General features: G+C 42.5%; 1 protein-coding gene across 4 annotated transcripts in view; it reads right to left on the bottom strand.

Annotated features, from left to right (window-relative positions):
* tns1b (tensin 1b) overlaps nt 1-22,391 on the bottom strand; it is a 210,939-nt gene that overhangs the window by 63,695 nt on the left and 124,853 nt on the right. For all 4 annotated transcript variants that reach the window (XM_030757953.1, XM_030757954.1, XM_030757955.1 and 1 more), the window contains exon 4: nt 11,993-12,031. In XM_030757953.1, coding sequence (XP_030613813.1) covers nt 11,993-12,031 — 39 coding nt within the window. The remainder of the gene's footprint in view (nt 1-11,992; nt 12,032-22,391) is intronic.

Here is a 22,391-nt window from a genome sequence, read left to right as displayed (position 1 = left end):
GCTTGGGAATTTGGCAGAGTATAGCAGAGTAATGTCACCTTATCCTTTAAATGCACAGATGAGAAAACACTTAATATTAAAATACTGTAAATTCTAATTTGAGATGCAGGACTTCATTCTTTAATCCTGCTTGGTAGTGACCGCTGCAGAGTCCCACACAGAGAGCTGGGCTGCGACACCCTGCAGAACGTTTCAGTGGAACATAAACAGCAAATGTAAACAGTTAATTACAGTCTGAGTGTACGGGCCCTAGAATCCCGACTCCAAACACCCAGACTAAACCACCGACCACAGAGAGCGCGAGAGAGCTTGCTGCCATCTGAACTCGACTCCAAACTGCAGCATTTATGACAGAAAGTTAACAGCAAATGGGATTACATTATCAGCGTCGTGCTGGACGCGCAGGCCACCCGTCTGCATGTCGTACGTGCAGACAGAGGTGCTTCTAATAATGAAGGAAAAGGAAACAGTAGGCTGATGTCTGAGCTTGTAAATGCAGGCTATGGATTTCACTGTGAGGCCAAAATTTGCAGCCGCAGGCATTTTCACACAAATAGAGCCTATTGTGTGTAATCCCAGAAAAACAATTCTCACAATGATATATTCTAACATGTGCATTTCCGCTTTGCAAGATTACAGCCAGATGGCTGCTTTGTATCCGTGTGCATGCCGTCGCTTGGAGATGCAAATGATTCAGAGAGCACAAGAAAGCCGGGGAAGTTTTGGGATCAGCAAAACGGCCGACAGAGGAAGTGTTTGCAGTTTGTGTCAGTGATCTTCAAAGGAAGCATTTGAAGGGGGGTTTTGATATAGACATTACCATTTTTATTTTTTTTAAACAGGGCAATTTTTGCAGTCTGTGCACAATAAATGTCACAATTTTGAAACAAGAAACAGACCCAGCGTTCATAAACTCAAAGACCAAAATGATTAAATGCTTTAAAATTAAACTAAATCATCTGTCCCAGCTCTGAATTTTAGATTCCAGATCAAGAGGTGAAGCCTTAAAGCCCAGGACTGTGTTCAGATTCACAGCGGAGGGAAAGGATGATCGCCACGTATGAAAATCATGATCTTTGACAGACAAAACTGGACAAGATCAGAGAGTTTGTCATTTAAAGAAATGACAGTAAAACCAACCCTGCAGAACCAAAGAATGAGTAAGCAAGATGTGTTCAGAGTAACCGTGTTCAGACCCTTTAAAATACACAAAATTTGAAGGTAAATCAGTTTGTTGGCAGCAAATCTTCCAGGAACCTTCAAGTCAGGTCCAGAGCCTGGCCGGTGACCTCCTGTCAGCCACAGGTTGCTAGAGAAATATGGGTATTAACCAAAAAGTTGACAAGTGGTTGCTGGATTTTTCTGGCTGTCATCAGGTGAAATCTGTCACCGAGAAGGTGCTGCACCTAAATAAAAAAACTGCTCCCTGGCTGCACTTCTGGTTGTATGCAAGTCTGCTGGAAAATGGTCTTCATAATGGACTTCACCGACAGACTGCATGTTCACCACCAATTATTTCCTCTCCAAGATGTCCTTATGAAGGCACAGTGAGTTCTTAAGGCTGCAGATTTATTGTATCACTTAATGCAACATTATTCTGCAACAAGTTGATCCGAAACTCCCATTCCAGCCGTGTTCGTAATGTTTCTTTTCTGAATTAAGAACAAAGCAGATGTAATAACTTGATGTATCTAAAGCCACAATTTAAGACCTTAGAACCTCATAACGTTGGGATTAAAGCACCAAGAAACCATGGAGGACAGTAATGGGCACCAGAATCCTGAATGGTATTTTATAGCAAGACAGTCATGGTTCTCATTTTGGGTCCAGAATCTCACAGCTCCATATGACAGCAGTGCAAACTTCCAACATTTTAACTCTTCGATGGCCTCCCGCTGCAGGCTGCATGAATGCGCTGTGCCCCAGCAGCACACATCCGCAGAGCAGACTGCAAAAAGACTCTTCAAACATAATCATCATTAAACATAATTGCAACAGATGCAGGAATAAAGGAGAGAGGGAAACAAACACTCATCTGTGGCCAAGAGCTCTGCAGCACCTGCAGGGGCAGAATAACACAAACCTTACAAGTACGTTAGGCCCTTCTAATCATGCCTCACATTAGTTATGCATGTGCTGTTTCCATAATGCTATTAGTGTGAGATTGATGCTCTGAGCTGGAAATCATTTTTCACTGTGGACAGTCAGATTTTGTGACTCCTCAGCGCTTCCCTCGCTCAGAGCTATGTCATCATCTTGAACAAAGTCAGCTGAGGCTCATGAGAGAAGCTAAATGCAGCCTGTTGATCTCCCAGCGTTCTACAAAACATCCCAGCGTTTGCTCAAAAGGAAAACAAGTTCTCATTTCACAGCTCAGAGTGAGGATATCTGGGGGGATCCGGGGTGTTTTTGATCAATAATAATGATAAAGATTAGGTCCAGAGGTGCCAACAGCTGCTGATTTTGCTAGATTGCTGACAGCTGACTGAAACGTAGATGACCTCGTGTGATCAAACTGCTTTTTCATCACAGATCCTTTTTATATTGACGCTGTTCTTGTGGTCCAGATGGTTTCTATCAAGCATCGCAACCAAAATGAAAGACAGGCCGTAGGCTCAAAATCAGGTGTTTGCATATTACAACACTCAATTTAGACCTCAGACCTCCCCATCCTCCTCCTGCCTTCCTTGCATCGGGCTGCAACAGCAGATACGGTGGGAAAAGAAGCATCATTGTTATAAAATCTGCGGCCGCTAAATGCACGTTGGAGAAGAGATCTAATTCAGTTTTAAATTTGTGCTGCTTTAAATAGTTACAGAAAACAGGTTTGAGGTGGGCAAAGCCAAATTAAAGGAATTACAATGATAAGCTCTCTAATGTTTTATAATTATATATATTTTGTTTTTGAAGCATCTGTTTCTTCCCATTTAATATCAGAGCATCTACGGTTATGGCTCATTGCCTCAGGACTGGTAACAACTTTATTTTTGAGGCAGTTATCATACAATCATACTATCAAAAGTTATCATACCTGAAATGATGCTTTAAGCATCTGATTGCAGGGGAGAGCTGATGGAAACATACACATTAGGTCAAAGTTAAGGCAGAAAGTCATTCTGTTTTCTGTGATTAATGTTTACAGCACAGACTGTAAATAAAAGAAGGATGGAGCAACTGTGACATCACCAGCTGGATGACTAAGTCTCATTGGGAAACGGTGAGCCGAGCATTTTGGTGTTTGGAAACCAAATGTGATCATCTGATTGAGCCACTTGTCAATCAGAAGGTAGTTACGCCCTAAAGTATGCCCCGCTTTATCCTCTTTTTTGCCTCTAATGGGGACCATAATTTACAAAATGAATCATCTTGTATGTTGGAAGACTGGAAACTAACAAATGAAATCATAGACTCATCCGTAAAGTCTTTGCTGAGGTCACAAATTAATGGAGCTAAAAACTCATTTTCCCATAGATTTTTATACAACTGGACTTTTTCCAACCAAAAGAGTCGCCCCCTGCTGGCTCGCAGAAAGAATACCAGTTTACTGACTACTTTTCAGACCTGAAAACTTTCTTTTACATTCAGTTTGTGGTCTACAACAGACAGTTGGGGGTATATCTGAATTGTCTGCCCCCCCCTTCATGTTCGAGTAGAAGTTGGTACCATGTTTTTAATCATGAGCAATGGCAAATTCCCCTTTAATGCCAATTCAGGTTGCAAATCACTTCCAGAATGGAACACTCGGCTTATTCACTAACAAAGAATGAGTTCAGAAGTCTTTAACTTAGTTACTCATGCTCATCTGTCCTTGCAAAACCTGTCACGCGAAAGCGCACAGATGATGAGAAACCATCGACTCAGCCACGTGTCCGTCTCCTTTGAGCGCAGCAGTGTCACCCAGAGCTCTTTATCTCCTCCACCACCACTGTGCCATGTGCTCTCTTTCACATGAACACAGTGGCTCCTTTGACCAATTTACCAAATTATAGCCCGCTCCTTTAAGGAAAGCAGAGGTAGCGAGCACGCTGGGAGTTTCCTCCCATAAGCGGTGGGGAAGAACGTAGACAGTAAGCGAGAGCCTCTCGGGCAAATGACCCAGGGCTAAATATACAGCTATGCATCTTTAGAGCTCGAGACACAGCCCATTTAGCCTGGCCCAGGCGGCTCAGTGCGGACAGAGGAGCGGTTAAAATCACCACTTTGGGTGTGCGACTGTGGGTGAGAGACACAAAAAGAGAGGCAGGGAGTTTTGCCCTCTCAAAGGAAACAGAAAGCACTCGGCATTGTGAGTGTTGGACGGCTTCAGTGTTTACATTCAGTCAGCAGGCTGAGCATCTAATAAACTGACAAACTGAAAGAAAATGGATTTTTTTTTTCCCCAAGGAAATATTACTCTATAATCATATAGTGCCGCTGATCTCACAGAGTTAATCCTTGTCTATATGTGTGAGTCAGACTCAGGGAGTGCCCCTCATCCTTTAACCTCCAGCCCCCACCTCGCCCTTCTTCTCCCTCCCTTGACGGCCTTGTACATTTTCTTTTTTTCAGTTCACTTGCTTTCTTTGGAAACTCTGAGAAACACACACCATCTGCACCGGCTGCAGCGTAGCTACGCACCCGCGCTGCTCCCCGTGTTTACACTGCACTTTGGACTGTATCCCACACAGAGCTTAGCAGCCTTAGACGCGCCTGTGTTTCGGCTAAGCTGCCGCAAGCCGGGAATGATACAAAAACTCATTTTACTTTGATGAGAAGCTGTGCAGCAGCATTCCTTGGCAGCGAGATGAAAAGTTAAATGCATGACCTGAATCAATCCATGTTACACTGAAAGCACCGTCAAAGGACCTAATTTGCAGAGAGGCAAACACATTCCCGAACAACAACAAAAAAAAAAAAACTCTTATTAATAAGACTGATGTATGCCATCTAGAAAGCGTGAAATAAAGTGCAACACCATGATTGCTTAATACTGTACCTCAGAGCGGCCACTTACAGTCTCAAATGACATTCATTTGCAAATAAATTCAGCTGCTGACACCGTCAGAACAGATCAGGGTCAGTTTAGAAAATAAATAAAAACTGAATACCTTCAATTTCACGAAGGCTTCAGTGCTGCGGGTGACACAACCTGCCACATATGACACTAAACACCTGTAAACTGGCATGTGCAACAGTGCCTTCTAGTGGCATTGTGCACACACTGCAGACCTGAACACAGAACAATCATAGCTCACCTGAAGCCAGCAAGTCTCAACTGATGCTGTTTAACAAATATGAAAAGCTACATGTGTTAAAGCTGCATTTAAATACAAATTTCTAAATAAATCTACATTTACAGTCACAGTTTTCACCTCCTTCCAGATGAGTCACTGTGTTTTCAGTGTAAATCCCCCATCATGCATATAGAGATATAACTTTCAGAATAACAGCACATTATAGGGCAATAACTCCCCAAACAATATCTATTAATAAGTTGTGTGTTAATTTGGCAGATGTATACTGAATGTATAAAACACAACCTTCAGTGAGTCATTTTCTTTATTTTTTTAATGTTTTTATTTATGGGGGAACTATCCAAAAACAAAACAACAACAACATCATGGCACCACCTTAAGTTAAACACAGTAATACCGATTTATAGCCGAGCCCTCCTACTACATCAGCAAAAGTACACACAGACACACAGCTGTTCTCTCTCATGCTCCGTGCTCCTTCATCTGCAGCGTTCACATAGCCACGTCCCAGAAATGTAAACAGTGCTGAGGAGGCGGGGCTGTGTGCATCAAAGCTTAGGGTTAAGGCTGCAGTGTGTGTGCTTATCCTCCGTTCCTCCCCCTTTGGGGTTAGGTCCTAAGATGCCAGGGATCCCTCAGGACCCGGGGTAAAAGAGAGCGGCCGGTCCTCGCTGTGGGAAAAACCCTTGAGCCGGCCGTGACCCTAAACCACCTCTGACATCTCTGTTTTTCTCACCCCCGCCCATCCCTGCTCCTACTGATACGGACCTGCCGCTCGCTCCGTTATGTAACCAGAAGCCTTTTCTAACATGTGCGAGAGGAGGGCGTCTGCAAAAGCATCCGCCAAGTATTTTTACTCCTAGTGTGTGTGTGTGTGTGTGTGTGTGTGTGTGTGTGTGTGTGTGTGTGTGTGTGTGTGTGAGAGATACGAGCGTCCAATCAGTCACACCCACATGCACACAAACAAAGACACACCTAAACAAGTCGCTGCTTCTTCTGTGCTCGTAACACTTTAAGTTTAGAGCCCAAGACAGAAATTATTAAGTGAAAATGTGAAAACAATGTTTAATAGTTAGCCTCTCACAGTGATGTATTATCAACCGAATCTACCGCTCTGCTCGGCTTTACAAAGATTTATAGTAACTCTGAGCTCATCGTTTAGCTGGACTCTTTTTGTTCAGTCATCTGTCATAATGTTATTTTCAGCTACAGCCAGCTGTGTTCAGCAGAAAGAAGGCTCTTATAAACCATCTGTGCATTATGCTATTTAAAAAAACAAAACAGGAGAGTGACATAGATGGAAGCAAGCTGGTGAGCACAGAGGAGGCTTTCACTGCTAAAAGGCCAAACGTGTCCCCTTGGAGGTGCTTGGTGTTGCGGTGGATTATCAGGGTCACCAGGGAGTCCAAATAAATACTCGTGTTGCTCTGTAACTGCAATCAGCAGGTTTTTACCTTCTGAGGCCTCTCTCACCACAGGCCTACAGACCAGTTGGGGACTCCCTGGCAACCTGCTGCTGACCACATGCCGATTAGCATGTGGTCGCTCCAGTCACAAAGAGCTGCAATCGCACAGAAGTTTTAGATGCAGCACCGTGCGCCTCTTTGTGACCACCTAGTGACTGCTAGCAACTCCCAGCAGCCACTTGCCATTCAGTTGGAGAATGCATGTTTTTCACTACTGATGTGGTTGCCAGGGAGTTGCAGACTGGCAGGACTTACTTCTAGAAAGACTTGGATAGCATGCTAAGAGCTAATTAGCAAACCGCAGCCCATTCTAATATTTCGGTATTTTGTCAAACCAAATTATTTATTATTCTTCATTTGGGGGACAGGATGGATGCCATGCAAACGCCACTAGTGTGGCTAAAATCTGACTTGTTTAGGGTAGCCTGTTTAGGACTGCGGTCAAAGAAAAAGGAAACCAATGGCGACTGCTTGTAAAGAAAAAAGAAGCTAACTGTGGCAGTCACACTGTGTTAACAGCAAACCGCCCAACCAGACTCCCTACTAAGTATGGCATTGTTTGTGTAACGCTACTGAGGGATAATTTTTGAAAGATCCTTGTTGGGATTTCTCCAGTAAAGATGATCTATTCCTGTAGATTGAAAGATATTGCTAAAGCTTAGGCGACAGTAATAATCAGCCCTCTAATGAGCTGTTTATTAGTGGCAACAACCGAAGCAATCTAAGAAACCATAACATCAGCTGAAGGGTATAAAAAGGAACATGTTGGCAGTTACTCAGGTTTGACATCACTTTGAGCTGAGAGTGACCACAGTCTAAACTAGCAGAGTCTTCATACTGTAACATTGGTAAGAGTAAATTACAGCTTAGCGTGCAAAAAAGTCCATTATGGTATTCAGGACGGAGCAAACAGGACTGGAAGCACTTTGACTCTCTAAACTGCAGCGACTAAGTTGGTGGGATGACTTCATAAAACTGCAATTTATAAGCCACTGTTCACTTGTAATTCAGCACTGTAAACCAAAAGGCTTGGTTATTTTCAGCATATCAATTACAAATACATTTCCAAGATATTAAGAATACATATTCTTAATATCTTTGATGTAAAGCACATAAATTTGTATGAACTTTAAAAAGTTTTACATTCATGAAAAAGAGGTGAATCTCTAGAAGAAAGTGCAGCGATTTCTCTGCATCAAAAAGCACAAAGAGAGGAAATCGCAGGTCATTTTAAGGTTTCTTTGCATTTAGATCTAAATGTTCAACCATCATCTCCTTAGAGAAATCACTCTAAGCCAGGACTAAAACATCCCTTTCTTCTGTCTAAACTAAAGTACCGGAAAAGGAAAAACTTGACCACGATGTCCAAGCTTTCACACAGCACCCTTATGTAAGCCGCACTTCAAACACTTGATAATGCAGGACTATTGTGCTGCACACGATAAACACCAATGCATGATGCTTTAGTTGGCTCTTAGTTTAAAATTAAACATTTTAGTTCCTACTTTCCCAGGGCTCAGGGAGCATTCTGTAATCTGTAACCGGATCCCTGGTTGTCGCTTGTATACACAGCGTAACACAGGGCACATCGGGGAAATATGTGTGGTTCTAAACACAGCATTAATTGGACCGCATCTACACCCTCTTTGCCCTGCAGTTACTCATTACTCAGCAATGTCCTGGCCTCGTTCCCCGACTACATAAGACCTATGTTAAAAAAAATGCTGGATGACGTAGGTGCTAGTGGTTTATGGTTCTCTGAGTGTGTGCATATCTTTGTTTGTGAGAGCAAATGTGCAGTCTACCTCACCGGTGAGAACACCTAACAGTTCTCTGCCTCCATCAAGGTGCTGTGCAAAATAAAACTGATTCCTGGCAGCATGAGCTCAATGTGAGGGAATATCTGAGGAATGCTCCCAGCATGCTTTACAGCACGGCGTGCACCCCCCCCCGCCTGACAGGGGTCTGCTTGGAGGCAGCCACATCTGTCATCTTCAACAGTTGCATGGGATCTCCAAAACACATTATCAGATACAGTAAATGTTGGCATCACCCTCCAACCATGGGCTGAATCACTCCAAATTCACTCAGAGGTAGTCACTAATAGACTACTACTCTATATTTAAATCATGAAGGAAGCCACTAATCCACAGTTACACTGATCTGATGCTGGTGCAGTTAAGTTTCATTCACCACCACCACATTATTGCTCTAACCGGCCCTCTGGCTTTATCATCCACAGTTTGACTGAAGACTGGAAAAAGATAAATACATTTAAGAGCTGCATCTATCCAGCCTAGGTCACATATACTGAGCTAAAAACTCCAAAAAGTGGAGTTATCGGACTTCCTGGCCTAGATATGCACTGTACCCTTAAACGGGTTTGCAAAGCTGATAAATTCCTTAAAGTACTGAGAACATTAAAAACCTGTGAGAACTCAGCATTCTTCTTTGGAAGATAGGTTGATTCAATCAAAAGCACCATATCAGCTCCTCAACTACTTTTCCAAGGTCAAGAACAAACCTTCACGCCCATGTGAAGTCCTGCAAAGGGGATCAGTTATGCTCATTTCCAGCTCCATTCGCCAATGCAGAACAGCCTTAAACCTGCAATCTAGTAAATGGCCACCAGGGGGCAATAATTGTAGTTCCAAAAAGGCTTCTGGTCCTATAGACGTCTATGGGAAAATGGACCTCGGCCCTGACCGCTGTAAACGCTTTCCTGATTAGTTTAAAGGCTCAGTTGCTAGTTTGGGGTCATATTTAATAAACCGTTAAGCTCAATTTGCAAAATATTGCTATTATTAGAGTCAGAAAAGAGGATTATCTAGGATATGACTGCTGGCTTATGATTTATGATTAACAAGTCATTAGCCAATGAGCATGCAGTTTTCCAGTCAGATTACAAGGAAACACTCGGCTAAAAGCTTCACAAACCCACGGGTGATATCAGGGTAGCTACGTCTCACGTCTTTTATACTGTTTATGGTCTGAAACTCGACCACAGTAAGTATATCCACTCTCAGTTACACCAAGGATCCAAGAATAGGGAAAATATAGATAATAAAGTCCACTTCAAGTGTTCAGAAAAAAATAGGCTTTATCCACAGTTCCAACTCCACCTGCTGTGGAAGATCAAATATTACACAGTCCCACACCACCTGCTAAACACCTCATTGTGGTCGTAATGGCGCGGCTCCATCAAAGGCCAAAAACAAGAGACACTTGCTGAGCAACCCCCTCTGTTTGCTTCCAAGTTTAACTTCTTTTTCAGCGTTTGTTTGGATGTGTTAGGAATTTTAAAAAAAATCCAAATCCAAAGAAAATAGTAAACTCATTAGGCACTGCTTATTTTTCATCTGTAGCCAAGTAGCAGCTGCATGAGATTCACGACAGCAGGAGCACGATCATCTGGTAGTTCAGTTGTATTTCTTCCAGTTGTGGCTCGTCAATCTTCCTGGAATGTCTGGATTTAAAAAAAAACATTCCTATTTTTTTACAACATTTTTCTCCGACTGCGTTAATATATGGTCAATCAGAGTGTACCTGATGTAGGGCGGTAAATCACGTTGTCTTTGGCTGTGAGCGAAGGAATTCACCAAACAAGGGGTGAGGAGAGCTGCCTGAGAGCACACCTCGGGCCTCGCAGGCATGCGCGTCCTCACGTCCACACACACACACACACACACACACACACACACACACACACACACACACACACACACACAGACAGTACCATCCAGCTTCCTGTCACACACATCAGAAGGGTGACGCATACTGTACGCACAAACAGAATTCCTTACTCATCTCTGTAATACATACTGTACTTTATGAACCACACACAGAGAAGCTTACCACCACTGAAACCCAACCCCACGAGTCTGACAAACGTCAGGTGCACAAAAGCAGGTGTCCAGCTGTGTGTTTATTTCTCATGCTTCCCATTTCCTCCATGGTCACTCCACTATCTAGCTGTATTTTTAGACTATTAAAAAAATAGTCCCATTGTTTGTCTTGAAATCCATTGTTTCCCCTCAGCTTTAAACAGTGTTGTGTTCCTTCCCCTCTCCTCGGCGGTACAGTAAAAGATACGTCAACCAGTGTTTTACACCTCAGCTCGTCAGTGTTTATGGGGGCAATCAGCAACTTTAATGCAGGCGTAAAAGCCTCGAGGGAGACGCCTTTTGGCAAGCGCAAGAGAAAGGAGACTGTCAAGAGCTGCCCTGCAGTTACTATTTGCCTCCACTTCCTTCAGCAACATCGAGCCAATTAAAAGCAAAAATGTGATATGTTCTGTGTTTCAACGCTACTAACAAGCTTTCCTCCACACTGCTTGAGAAATATAAGTATAAAAATGGTCACTTTACATTTTGTCAACAGATAAGAAGACGGAGTGAAAAAACTAGAGGCCAGCAGATAGCGTGGAAATCTATTTTCGTGGTAAACTGTTGCCCTCTGTATCCAAAGGTGTTTCAGAAACTAATGAACTCATACGCATTCCTTCAACAATGCCCAGAGAGCTCAGCCCGTGCCCCTGCACAGCTCAAACAGATGTCTTCACAGACAAAGCATCTAGTGCCAAAGCATCTGTAAGGATAATCACATGTTCTTGCTTAATTACTGCTGCTTTTATGAAAGAAATATAAAGACATTTCAAGAAATATTTTCTCTGTGAGCACAGAAACGTGCAGGGGATATTTGCTTTGGTTTGTCTTTGCTTTGGTTTTTGAAGCTCCCAAAACCATTTTAAACACACAACATTCGAGGAAGCGAGTGAGCAAATCATATCCAAGTCTAACACGGCCTCTTATGTCAATACCAAATAAGGCAACCGAGCAAGCGAATATTTTATTGCTCTTGCAGGATCTTTTCATACCCAGAATATGTCTCACTTTGCATAATGTTATTTGAAAGACCAAAAGTCGTCATCATGATGTAGAAGATTCGAGGGCACAGCTTTTTATTTACCCTTCTTATCCAGCAGAATTTTTACTTTTGTTCCAAAAGCTAACAAGGACCATTTTTACAACCTTATCAGAACAGAAAACAGAGCTGCCAAACAATAGTTAAGTCAGGCAATGTCAGGTTTATTTATATAGCCCCAAATCACAAGTTTGTCTCAGGGGGCCTCCAGATAATGGACCATTATCTGCTATAGTGACTGCTGTGTTAGTGTAGCTGATAGAGCCTGTTACTTTACAACCTTATTTGCAACAATTCTGCACCAGGAAGGACACTGTAATAAGTACAGCATGGAAGCAATTACCAAAAGAAAAAAACACTGTTGCTTACCAGCTCATAGTTTGTTGCTGGAACACAAGACGAGGACACCTGAAAACAGAAAGACAACCAGTCAGTCATATGGATGGTAAATTTGGAGTTATACAAACACTAAAAACAGGCACACGGGCAGCTATATTTACATTACACTTCATGGCTTCAGATTTTCAAGATGGAGCCCAGATTCTTTAAGTCAGCACCCACGTGTTATTCATCATCCACTGTAGAATATACAACCAGCAAAGGACGAAAGAGGACGATCACCCGTGGGGACAGACTAACACAGAATAAGTCCAGAAACCAAATCTGAAACTGACCTTTGTTTTACAGTTTTAGCTTCTTTGAGCTCATTGTTTTTGGCTTTATGGCAACTTTACTGCAAGATGTTGAATCAATATGATGTTTAAAAAAAGGAAATGGGAAATTCTTCTTTCGTTGACCCTAAGTGACCAAAAACAACAATAAATGCATCTTTAAATAAGGCTGGTAATTCAGGAACTGTATCGGCAGCGTTTAGAACAGGTGCTGATTCAGCATACTCACCATAATACTGACTCCAGAACTCGGCAGAGCTACTAAGTTTAAAAGACAAGGTAATGACAGACTGTTGTTGTAAATGTTCATGTCCGAGCCCTTTGTACTGTGAGACCTTGTTAAGCTAGACAGAAGAACAAAGCATCAGTGAGCCAACGGTGGGACTGCTCCAACAGAACTCATGATCTGTCAAGTGCTCGGGCTAATCCGATTACCATCCGACAGTTTCCATAATCACTCTGTGAGCTCAGAGCGAGAGCATGAGGCTGATAAACAGGAAGAGTATAATGATAATGGCCACTAACAGAAGATTCGAATGATGCGCTCCTAGAAAAAGATGACCACTTGATGAGTATGAATACAAACAGGATGTCAACGTGGTGGTTGCTTCCTTCCTGTGCATGCATGCATTCTGTTCCCTTGTTAGTGTTTCGCATCATTCTTCTGATATCTCTCGTTTGGATTCTCACCAGTTAGGACCCTCATTTCTTTTATTTTTGCGTTTTTGGCCACAGCGGCTTCGGTGGAGAGAGACAGGAAATGGGGGAAAGATACAGGGAAAGACACACGGACAAACTGGCGATAGGCCAGGATGTGAACCCACGTCGCCCGTACTGCAACGCGGCATGTGTATGTGGTCGCCGGCTTCACCACTAAGCCACCCAGGTGCCCAGGACCCTCATTTCTTACATAACTGACTGACCAGTGACAGCACATGGCAGCTTTATGATTCTAGAGTATTGCCCTTCTCCTTTATTCAGCTTTCATTACTATGCTTCGTCTGTTTTAGCTTTGAAAGATTAGGCCTCAAGGTTATCACAGATGTTGACCTCTAAGAGCACTTTTCATCTTCGCTACCACGCCGCCTCTCTCCTTATCTGAGACTAATTGTGTCACCGCTTGAACAGAAGGCTTCTGCGCTGGTCGGAGTCTGCTTTGTGTTACTGTAGCGCAGTTCTCGTCCGCCCGCAAAAAAATAAAATAAAAATCGGCCTTTGAAAAATGTGCGGCCTCGTTAGGTCTTTCATTGAGCGGATATTGGCCAAAGAATTGCTCACATCATGTATCACAGCTTCTTAGAGTGGATACAATTTTAAACAAGGCTCACTGTTTTTGACCCTCCAAACTACGTGTAGATGTTGGCAGGTTCAGTGCCAGAATCCTTTTTTTCAGTTCATGGACTCTCACTGAGGGGTTTTGCAAACCCATTTGGAGCCCAACTAATGCAGGATTTTCTTGCCTATCATTGGCCTGTATACTCATATGGATATGTATATGAAATAATCTAATATTATTAAATCAGATGACCGAATTCAATGGCCCATGTCCAGTTCCAGCCTTAGCCATTTGAATGCACAAGGCCCAAATTAGCTGGCATGATGTAACCGCATAAACAACCCAGTGTACTTTTGAAAGGAAGGACGTTTGACAAACTACCAGGAGCTCCAAATGCTCCAAAAACCAAACTTAAAAGGGTCACTGGATAAGTGCCACTGGGATGTTAGGATGGCTGATTAGATTCACAAAGTTGAGGATGCGTGAGTCACCTTGGGTCATTACAGTCTCTTTTATAGCTGTTACCCCATCTGGAATACAGGAATGCTAACTCTAAACAGGAAATTACCTTAATCAGATTACATGATTATAGTCCCTTTAGCAATAGGAGCAGCTGATATGCAAAATGACAGTGTCTAAATTTAAGACAGGCTCCAACACAGTGGCTGTTGCTACTTCAATGAAACCCTTCCATGCACACTTGTTAGTTGTGAAATGCAATATCTCAACTACAATACAGTATTAGTGTCATAAGTGAGGTATGAGAAACACCTTTTTTTCACAGATTTCATGCCGTCTGTCACAGTCACCACAGTCCTATATATCACCCACCAGCATGGATGATGTCTGCATTAAAGAATTTCCTCTTGCATAGTGAAGACAGGATACAGTATCTATGTCTGCCTTAAATCAACCCCTGTTACGCGTTATTCTAGCCCTCCCATTCTTATCGCTCACGCTCAACAAGCCGTTCTTCTCTCCCTGCTCCTTCGGGTGCCCAGACTCATCAGGCCTGGTCAGTGTTCTCACCTGACACTGCCTCTGCCCCTGGATGCTGCTGACAGCTCTTCCACCTGCAGTCAGTCATCACCGAGTTTTTTCCACATGCACAAAATTTCAAGTGATCAAGTTTTTGGAATATCTAGTCCGCATTCTTGAACATGAGCGTGCTTTTATCTTCCCTGGAAAGCATCTTTAGGCCCTTTCAATATCTGCTATCAGCTCAGAGAGGCAGCTAAAGTAAAACAGGATACTGCGGTAAAAGGACTGATGTTTTATCTTTTTTTTTTTTTATTAAATGTCTTTCATATTGAAAGCCTGCACGCTACTCACGACAGTCCATATCTGCACACACAGGTGCTTTCACTTATATTGCCTGATCCGACCTCTTCTCAGGGCTGTGTGAGCATGTGCAGACAGTGATTGATTGGCATCTTCCCTACTCTGCTCTTACTCCTGGTGTGCCTGCAGGGGTAAACTTGCCTATTAGTGAACGGGGTTTCAGTGACCTCGTGGCATTCCCGCCAGAGCTCGGCTCAGCTTCTACTAAAGTAATAAGCAAATGTGTGAGAAAGACATTGCTTAGTAGCTGATCATCAGCAAGTAAGACCACTTTTATGAAAGCAGGATAGCAGTTTGCTAATCTGGAGCATTCGGGTGTGTATTAAACCAATGCTACAACCTTCCCAGGAGTGGACATCCCAGCAAATTCCCCCCAAAGTTCAGACTAAGCACTGCATGAGGTGAGAAACTCTAAAAAAAAAAAAAAAATACCCAAGAGCTCCATTTGAGAATTCACAGGCCTCAGTTAGCATTTTAAACATTAAAGTTTATGACTCATTAGGAAGAGCTGTGTTCTCTCTAAAAGAAACACGATAGCATGGTTTAGGTTTGCAAAGCTGCATCTGAACAAACCACAGATGAGACCAAAGTGGAGATGTTTGACCGTAACGCACAGCATCACATTTGGCAAGAACCAAAACACAGCACATCAGCACAAGCACCTCATACCAGCTGTCAGCACGGTGGTGGAGGGCTGATGATTTGGGCTTATTTTTCAGCCACAGGACCAGGACGCTTTGCAGTCATTGAGTCGACCATGAACTTCTCTGTACACCAAAGTATTGTAGAGTCACATGTGAGGCCATCTGTTCCATATGAAGTGTCTTTCTGGTGAGCCTCCAAACAATGAACACTACTTTGACTGGGCTACCCTTCATTCAAAGACTCTCCCATCAGATAAACAGTTATGAGGTCGGGTGCATTGTACAGAATAAATGGAAATTTAATCATTAAATGCGTCATTTCACAGGACCTTCTGCCAATAAAATTCATTCATTTTATCTGTGATTAAATTACGTTTGATTCAACATCAGTGACAAATCAACCAATGGCGCCACTGTAATGAAACCACTGATTGGAAGGTCAGATTGAGACTGTAGGTAGTCCGCCCACATTAGAATAGCTCACATTCTCCCTCATGCTAAGTAGCTGCTTCCTTTCTTGTTGATGCTGCAGTGGGACTTAGTACCATTGTAGTCTGGCTGTCAGATTCAAGGTCTACCAGAAACCGCCGCAGGCTAGTCACAGATGAAGCATTGATCGCTGATTTCTGTGGAAATAACGCGTCGATGTGGCTTTGATATCGGACAGCGGAGCCACGCCCCCTGATGTATTAATGTCTACGCAGGCAGAACTCGATACACAATCAAAAACCAGCAGAAGCTACTGATGTCTGACTTGAACCGAGAGACGCGAAGAGTCATTTAGTTGCAGCGTTAATGTTCATGACTTTTTCATTTGGAAATCTACACATGAAACATCCATCTGCACAACACTGTGCAGCTCTGGATGCTTCTGCAGCTACAGTTAAGGAACCCACACAAGCTAACTGACAGTGTGCATAAAGTTAGTCCCATGAAGCAAATTTAACACTAAGACAATTCAAATATTTAAGATAACCTATCATAATAATATACAGCAAGTTATCCAGCTGACAAATTTTGGCTTCTTTCTGCCAACATTAGTCTAATTTAGTATGTATTAACAGTAACAACATTTAGTGCACTTAAAAGGAGGATGTGATGTATCAAACTGAACGTTGCTTAGTTTTGGTAAAGCAGCACTAAACTTTAGAGAGAAACAAGCTAAAACTGTTTATATCTATGGGTCCAAGTAAGTGTTTTTCAGTATTGGAAGAATGGGTAGCGGTAGCCGCAGCTGCTTTGTCGACTTCCGCCGTACATTGTGTTCAGTGTGAATTAGCCAAAGTTAACATGTTGTTTTCATTCTTCAGGAAGTCAGATTTACGCAAGTCTGTCTAAACACTCCCATGCAGAATGACAGAATATTTCAAGCTATTACAAGATTAGCTCAAATTATAGCACTGGCCTCAGAACTATAGATCCATACATAATGTATTTTGTTAAACCTGAATCAAGCATGGAAACAACCCATAGAATGAAATCCAAGGGGTCCAATGTAACCAATGGCTTCTGAATAATGTCTGAATTTAGATGAAAACCTACACAAAGCCTTTGTCCAGGCTCTGCGGTGCGTGGGGAGGAGGCCTGGTGAGAGTGTGTGTTGATGCTATCGGGAGTATTCAAATGAGTGTAATATAATAAAGGATAATTGTGTTGTTGCATTCCATACATGCTTCTGTTAACAGCATTAAACAAGGGCCCATTTCCTGCACACAAAAGTCCATGTCAGACGTTCCTAGCTTGTAGGACGGTGTTCACATGCAGTGAGCTTCTTGCTAGATGCTGACACACTCCAGACACAGGGGCGTTATGCAACCGATGTCAGTCTCCCAGATCTGAGTATGTTAATAACCCCACTAATGACATGATCAGTGCACCGCCATGAATAAATGATGGATCTATTCATTATTTGGGTAAACAAATTCTGCTATGCCTACTTCTAAAAATCTCAACCTTCATGCAGGAAAATCAAACACAGAGATGCACACTGCAGCTTTACTTCAAGCAGCAAACTGATTTCCATGCAGGTTAGCTCCTCTCCACCGTGGAAAAGAGCGTGGGAGGGCGTGCGCTTGAAAACTTTCCCCAGCTCTCTGCACTGGCACATAAACACACGGCTGCCCTGAGTGCTTTTATGTTTATCCAGATCTTTGCATCTGGCACATCCCGGCCGAACTATTCACTGTGCAAATTCAATTTGCGAGGCGTAACGAGTAACAGAAGGCCTTTCTGCGTCCATGCTGGCGGAGTGTGCCAGAGTGCGGGTTCGTATGGACTTATTGGGATATTATCAAAGCACAACGGAATGATGGGAGAGCTTTGGTCCAAGTGCCTATGCCCTATCACTTTGCTTTTTTTCTGCTTTTCTATCCATATTCTTTATTTTATTACAATTCTGATGCATCTATGCAGGCTGAAGAGGAATTCCTTAAACTTCTATTGCCCACAGTTTTTTTTTCCTTTTCTCCTTCATGTCTATTTCTAGCGTTTGCATCTACATATTTTCTTTTCTTGTCTGCCTCCGTCTCTGTGTAAGTTATGGCCTCTTTGTTTCCCTCCAGGGAAAGTTGTGGAAAATCTCAGATTTATTGAGCAGATTGGACTGTGGGACGTGTACACGACTGGGCTGCTGCCTCCAAACACTGGTCCTTGTCTCGCTGCTGCTGATTTATGTTTCACAGAATAAGAAGCACTTCAGGAATGAAACTGCACGTATGCATGTTTGTTTCTCTTTGTCAGCCGATTTAAGCATATGGAAATTACTGTACTGTGCTATCCAGTATTTGGGTGTACACAGTATGTTAGAGCAAAAACAATCAGCACCTTAAACAATTATTCACCATATTGATTCCACCTTTTCTAATGAGGTTTTTGATGATCTTATTGTAAAGTCAGAACTTTTGGGTTCCCAATTCAGACAAAAAAAGACTTTAAAGACTTCTGAAGAAGTCGCCTTGCACACTTTGGAACATCTAACAGAGAGATTTTCTGTTTTACAGTCTGAAGCCCTGTTTGCATGGGGCTAGAATTACTCTGGATCTCTCAAAATTTGTAATAACCACAGAAGTGCGTATCAAACATGCCCATAAGTTGCAAAAAAAAAAATTCCACCACAAATTTTTACAACTGAAAGATTATGCAACAATCTTAAATCACACGTGAATGAGCGTCTCAGTCATTTCAGCCTTTTGCTTTTTGTGTGTGTGCTCTCTGGAGGCTGTGTTGGCAATTATAAATTGAAGTTTGGGCAGCATGTTCAGTGGTAATTCTGGAAAGCTCATGTCCCCACACAGCATGGAGAAATTAGCAGAAATCCATCAGAAAAGTGAATTCTCAAACAGTGAGATGCAAAATGTGCTTGACAGCATTCTGTAAGAAACATTTTGCCATTTTTTTCAGCAGGTTATTTTGTGTCAGGCTATTAAGATGAACTTTGGGTCTCAGCCTGCACTCAGCTGCTGTTTGTGCGCACTATAAAAGAAAGCCATTGACTAAGTTTATCACAGAACCTAATGAAGATTAAGTGCTGTCGTCACTGCAGCAGCAAATAACCCTGCAGAGATAAAACTGTGATGTATCAAATAAATATGAAGATAAAAACCATCACAGCGAACACACAGATGGTCTCTTTGCCCGTGTATGAGCAAATTGAACCCCAGCGAGCTCAGACAGCCTTTGCATGTCCCCGCCATGTTTCTTTTCCATGGCTGCGACTCAAAGTGGCCCTCAGCCGACCGGAGCGCCTGCTCATTCTCACCCGTCTTTGTTGGACGCGGCTGACAGCGTGGTGAGGGGAGAAGCTGCGGCTTGTTTCCTTTGTTCCAAAGTTACAGCGGGGGTCACGTTCCCTCCCCAGGCTCTTTCAGCTAAGAGCTGGTATTTACCAGCATGCTGATTTACACATTTAGCATGGCTCTCACTTTCTGGCACCAGCCCAAGTGGCTGAGGATGAGAAGAGGGGGTTAAGAAGAAGGCAGCCGTGAAGAATCAGGGTTCAGAGGGGGCTTTAGGTCCTCTGGTGAGCTGGCAAGTTTGCCATCATCTGTGCCTTTTTTTTTTTTTTTTTTAAAGTATAGGCAGTTTATGTTCCTTTGACATTTTGGACATCGTGCTTGTGTTTGTCGCACCTCACCCACAGTCAGATGTGATGATCAATACCAATTTCACCTCGGTGCGTACAGTACAGATAAACCTTTGGAAGGTATTTCACCAAGCTTGGCTGAAAGACAGCAAACAGAGGGAAACTTCAGCTTCTGTCAAGTCTTTCAGCATCTCCCCTTTTTTATATCTCAGTGACACATGTTCACATGAAGACATTTTTCCGCATGCCGTCATTGGACATCTGCTCACTCGCAGGAGATGTTACTGTAGGAACCAGCCATAAAACACGCAAACAAATGGAACAAGTCAGGACAGACAGGAATAATGGGTAGAAGTCATAAAAGCAGAAATGAATGCTTAATAGAGAATAATAATCTCTCATATTTTTCATTTAGTTTAAATACTGCATGTGTGCCTGAAGCTTCAGGATAACAACTGTGTATTTTTGCATCCTGGAATGTGATGCCATTAAAAAGACTTTCATTCAGAGTTAAGGTGAGCAGAGAGAAGCGCGGGAACGTGAAAACAGACTTAAAGTGTCAAACTCTGCACTCTGCAACAGTAAAAGATGAGCTGGACGTTTTATTTACACCATTCAAAAGAATTAAAGGAACACTTTTTAATCTGAGTGCAGCACCAAGTAAATTAAACTTCTAGGATATCGAACTGCACATGTGCACAAGTCGAGATGCTGTGGTGTGAACGGAGAAGCATCAGGAACTGAAGCATACTGGACGAGTTTAGGAAAAGACTGTGCCACCTCACAGCTGTAACCCTGCAGGCTGAAAAATGATGCTTACCCAGAACATTTAAATGTAAAGCTAAGATGCTTTTACAAGCATCCATATGTGGCAAGTTAAGAGTGCAAAGAATATTTCACTATTAAACCCAGTGCATCACGCCAAAGGAGACCTTACTCGTATCCAGGAGATCTTTTGACACCCTGAGAATGAGACCCTTAAGCTACATGACCGCCACAGAAAAATAACCACATGATATGATATTGCAGTTATTATAGTTATTGTGGTTGCAGCACATACCAACGCTTACCGTGGTGGAGTATAAGATTTGCCACAGTCCTGACCACAGTCTTACATCACTGTAATTTTGAAGAACACTGTGCTCTTGGGAACAGATACCAGAAACAGCAAATAAATACAGATAAAATAGTCTAATGAAGTCAACGTTAACTCTCCTCACAGTTAACACACCCATTATATTAACCTCCACCTCCATGTTTTTATTCCTGGACTTCAGCAGAGTAGTTCTGCATGATTCACAGTTCAAAATAATCATTTTTTAATCTTATACTGGGCCTTAGTGCAGCCACTCGATTCATCCTCCTCTCCCTTTAAGATAACTTTCTTCTGATTGGCTGCCCCCGCTGTAAACAACAGGTTTGAACAACAGGTGGGCGGGGCTGTGCCTAGAGTAAGACAACCTTATTAGGTGTATCTGCTCTCAATGATGAACATCATGCAGCACTAAGAATAGACAAAACTGTCTAAAACAGGGTGTTCAGAGCTTTTGTTTCACAGGGATTACTTGTATATACACTGACCTCATTATTTGAAACTTTGGCCAGGTTTAATATGAGCATCCACCATTGTAATAGTGTATATATAATATAATACAAATAAAGAGAAAATAAGGACAAGCAATTATACTCCATTATGCCCCATTTGCTGATTACGAACATGTGATATGATTAAAATCAACAGAACACTTATTTATTTATATTTGTGGATTTTGGAGGGGGATTGTTATCTCAGTGTTAGGCTGAGTTTGCCTGAGGAGTGCTGAGATCTTGGAAAGCAAAAAGTTGATGTCAGAGAAGAAAACTGGACAAGCTGAGGCGAGCCTGTGCCGACTGTCAGCTGTGCACAGCTGTTATGTTATAACCCCAGTAAAACTTTTGAAAAAGCCCCACAAAGGGAAGGATATTCATTTAACTGCAGCATTAACTCACCTGCACGCCTACACATTTTCCCGTTTCTAATGGCAGATGGATGGGTGGCCTCTACTTCTCTTTTAACTCTACCTGCCCCCCCACCCCCTTCTTAACACACTGATTTTCATCATGCATGCATCAGCTGTTAAATACGGGACATTTTTAAGGATTATTTCAGAATTTGTTTGCTCCATTTTGCTTTGCATATTTTCGACATTCAGTGGAGTCTGAAAAAAAAATAATCTGCAGAGAAAACACAGACCCATTCACAGATCTGCAACTCGACTGAGGAGAACATTAATCACGGCTGCACTGTGATTCCAGCACAAATATTAATATCCTAAATAGGGCTATTAATAATGCGCTTAGGAAAGCAAACTCACCACTGCCATTAGCAGGTCATGAACAGCTTGGGCAAAACTATCTTGGCCATTAAAGTCTGATTTCTAACAGTTGCACAGCAGTCACACTGTTACATACATCCTTTAATAAAAAAAAAAAAAAGCTTCAAAGCTGAAAAACTGTATTTTATGTTTTTTAAAAAATGATTAATGGCATATTTTTACTCAGGCCCAGACAAGTCTTTCTCCCATCTTTTAGCTCCGAGTCTGAGGAGCTTGGAGGGGAAAAAAGAAGAAAGAAAAATCAGGAACCTGGCACTGACGTTTCCCGCCATCCTGGTCAGGATTATAAGCCCCCCTCGTCACCAATCAGTCATGAAAAACAAACAACAATATGAAGGTTTCTGGTAAAAGCAAGAAAACAGGTCTGCTTTCTATAAACA

Source organism: Archocentrus centrarchus, chromosome 21 (assembly GCF_007364275.1).
Source record: "Archocentrus centrarchus isolate MPI-CPG fArcCen1 chromosome 21, fArcCen1, whole genome shotgun sequence".
Lineage (NCBI taxonomy): Eukaryota > Metazoa > Chordata > Actinopteri > Cichliformes > Cichlidae > Archocentrus > Archocentrus centrarchus.
The sequence above is the reverse complement of the archived record's forward strand: the minus strand, read 5'-3'. Positions and strand labels throughout refer to the sequence as shown.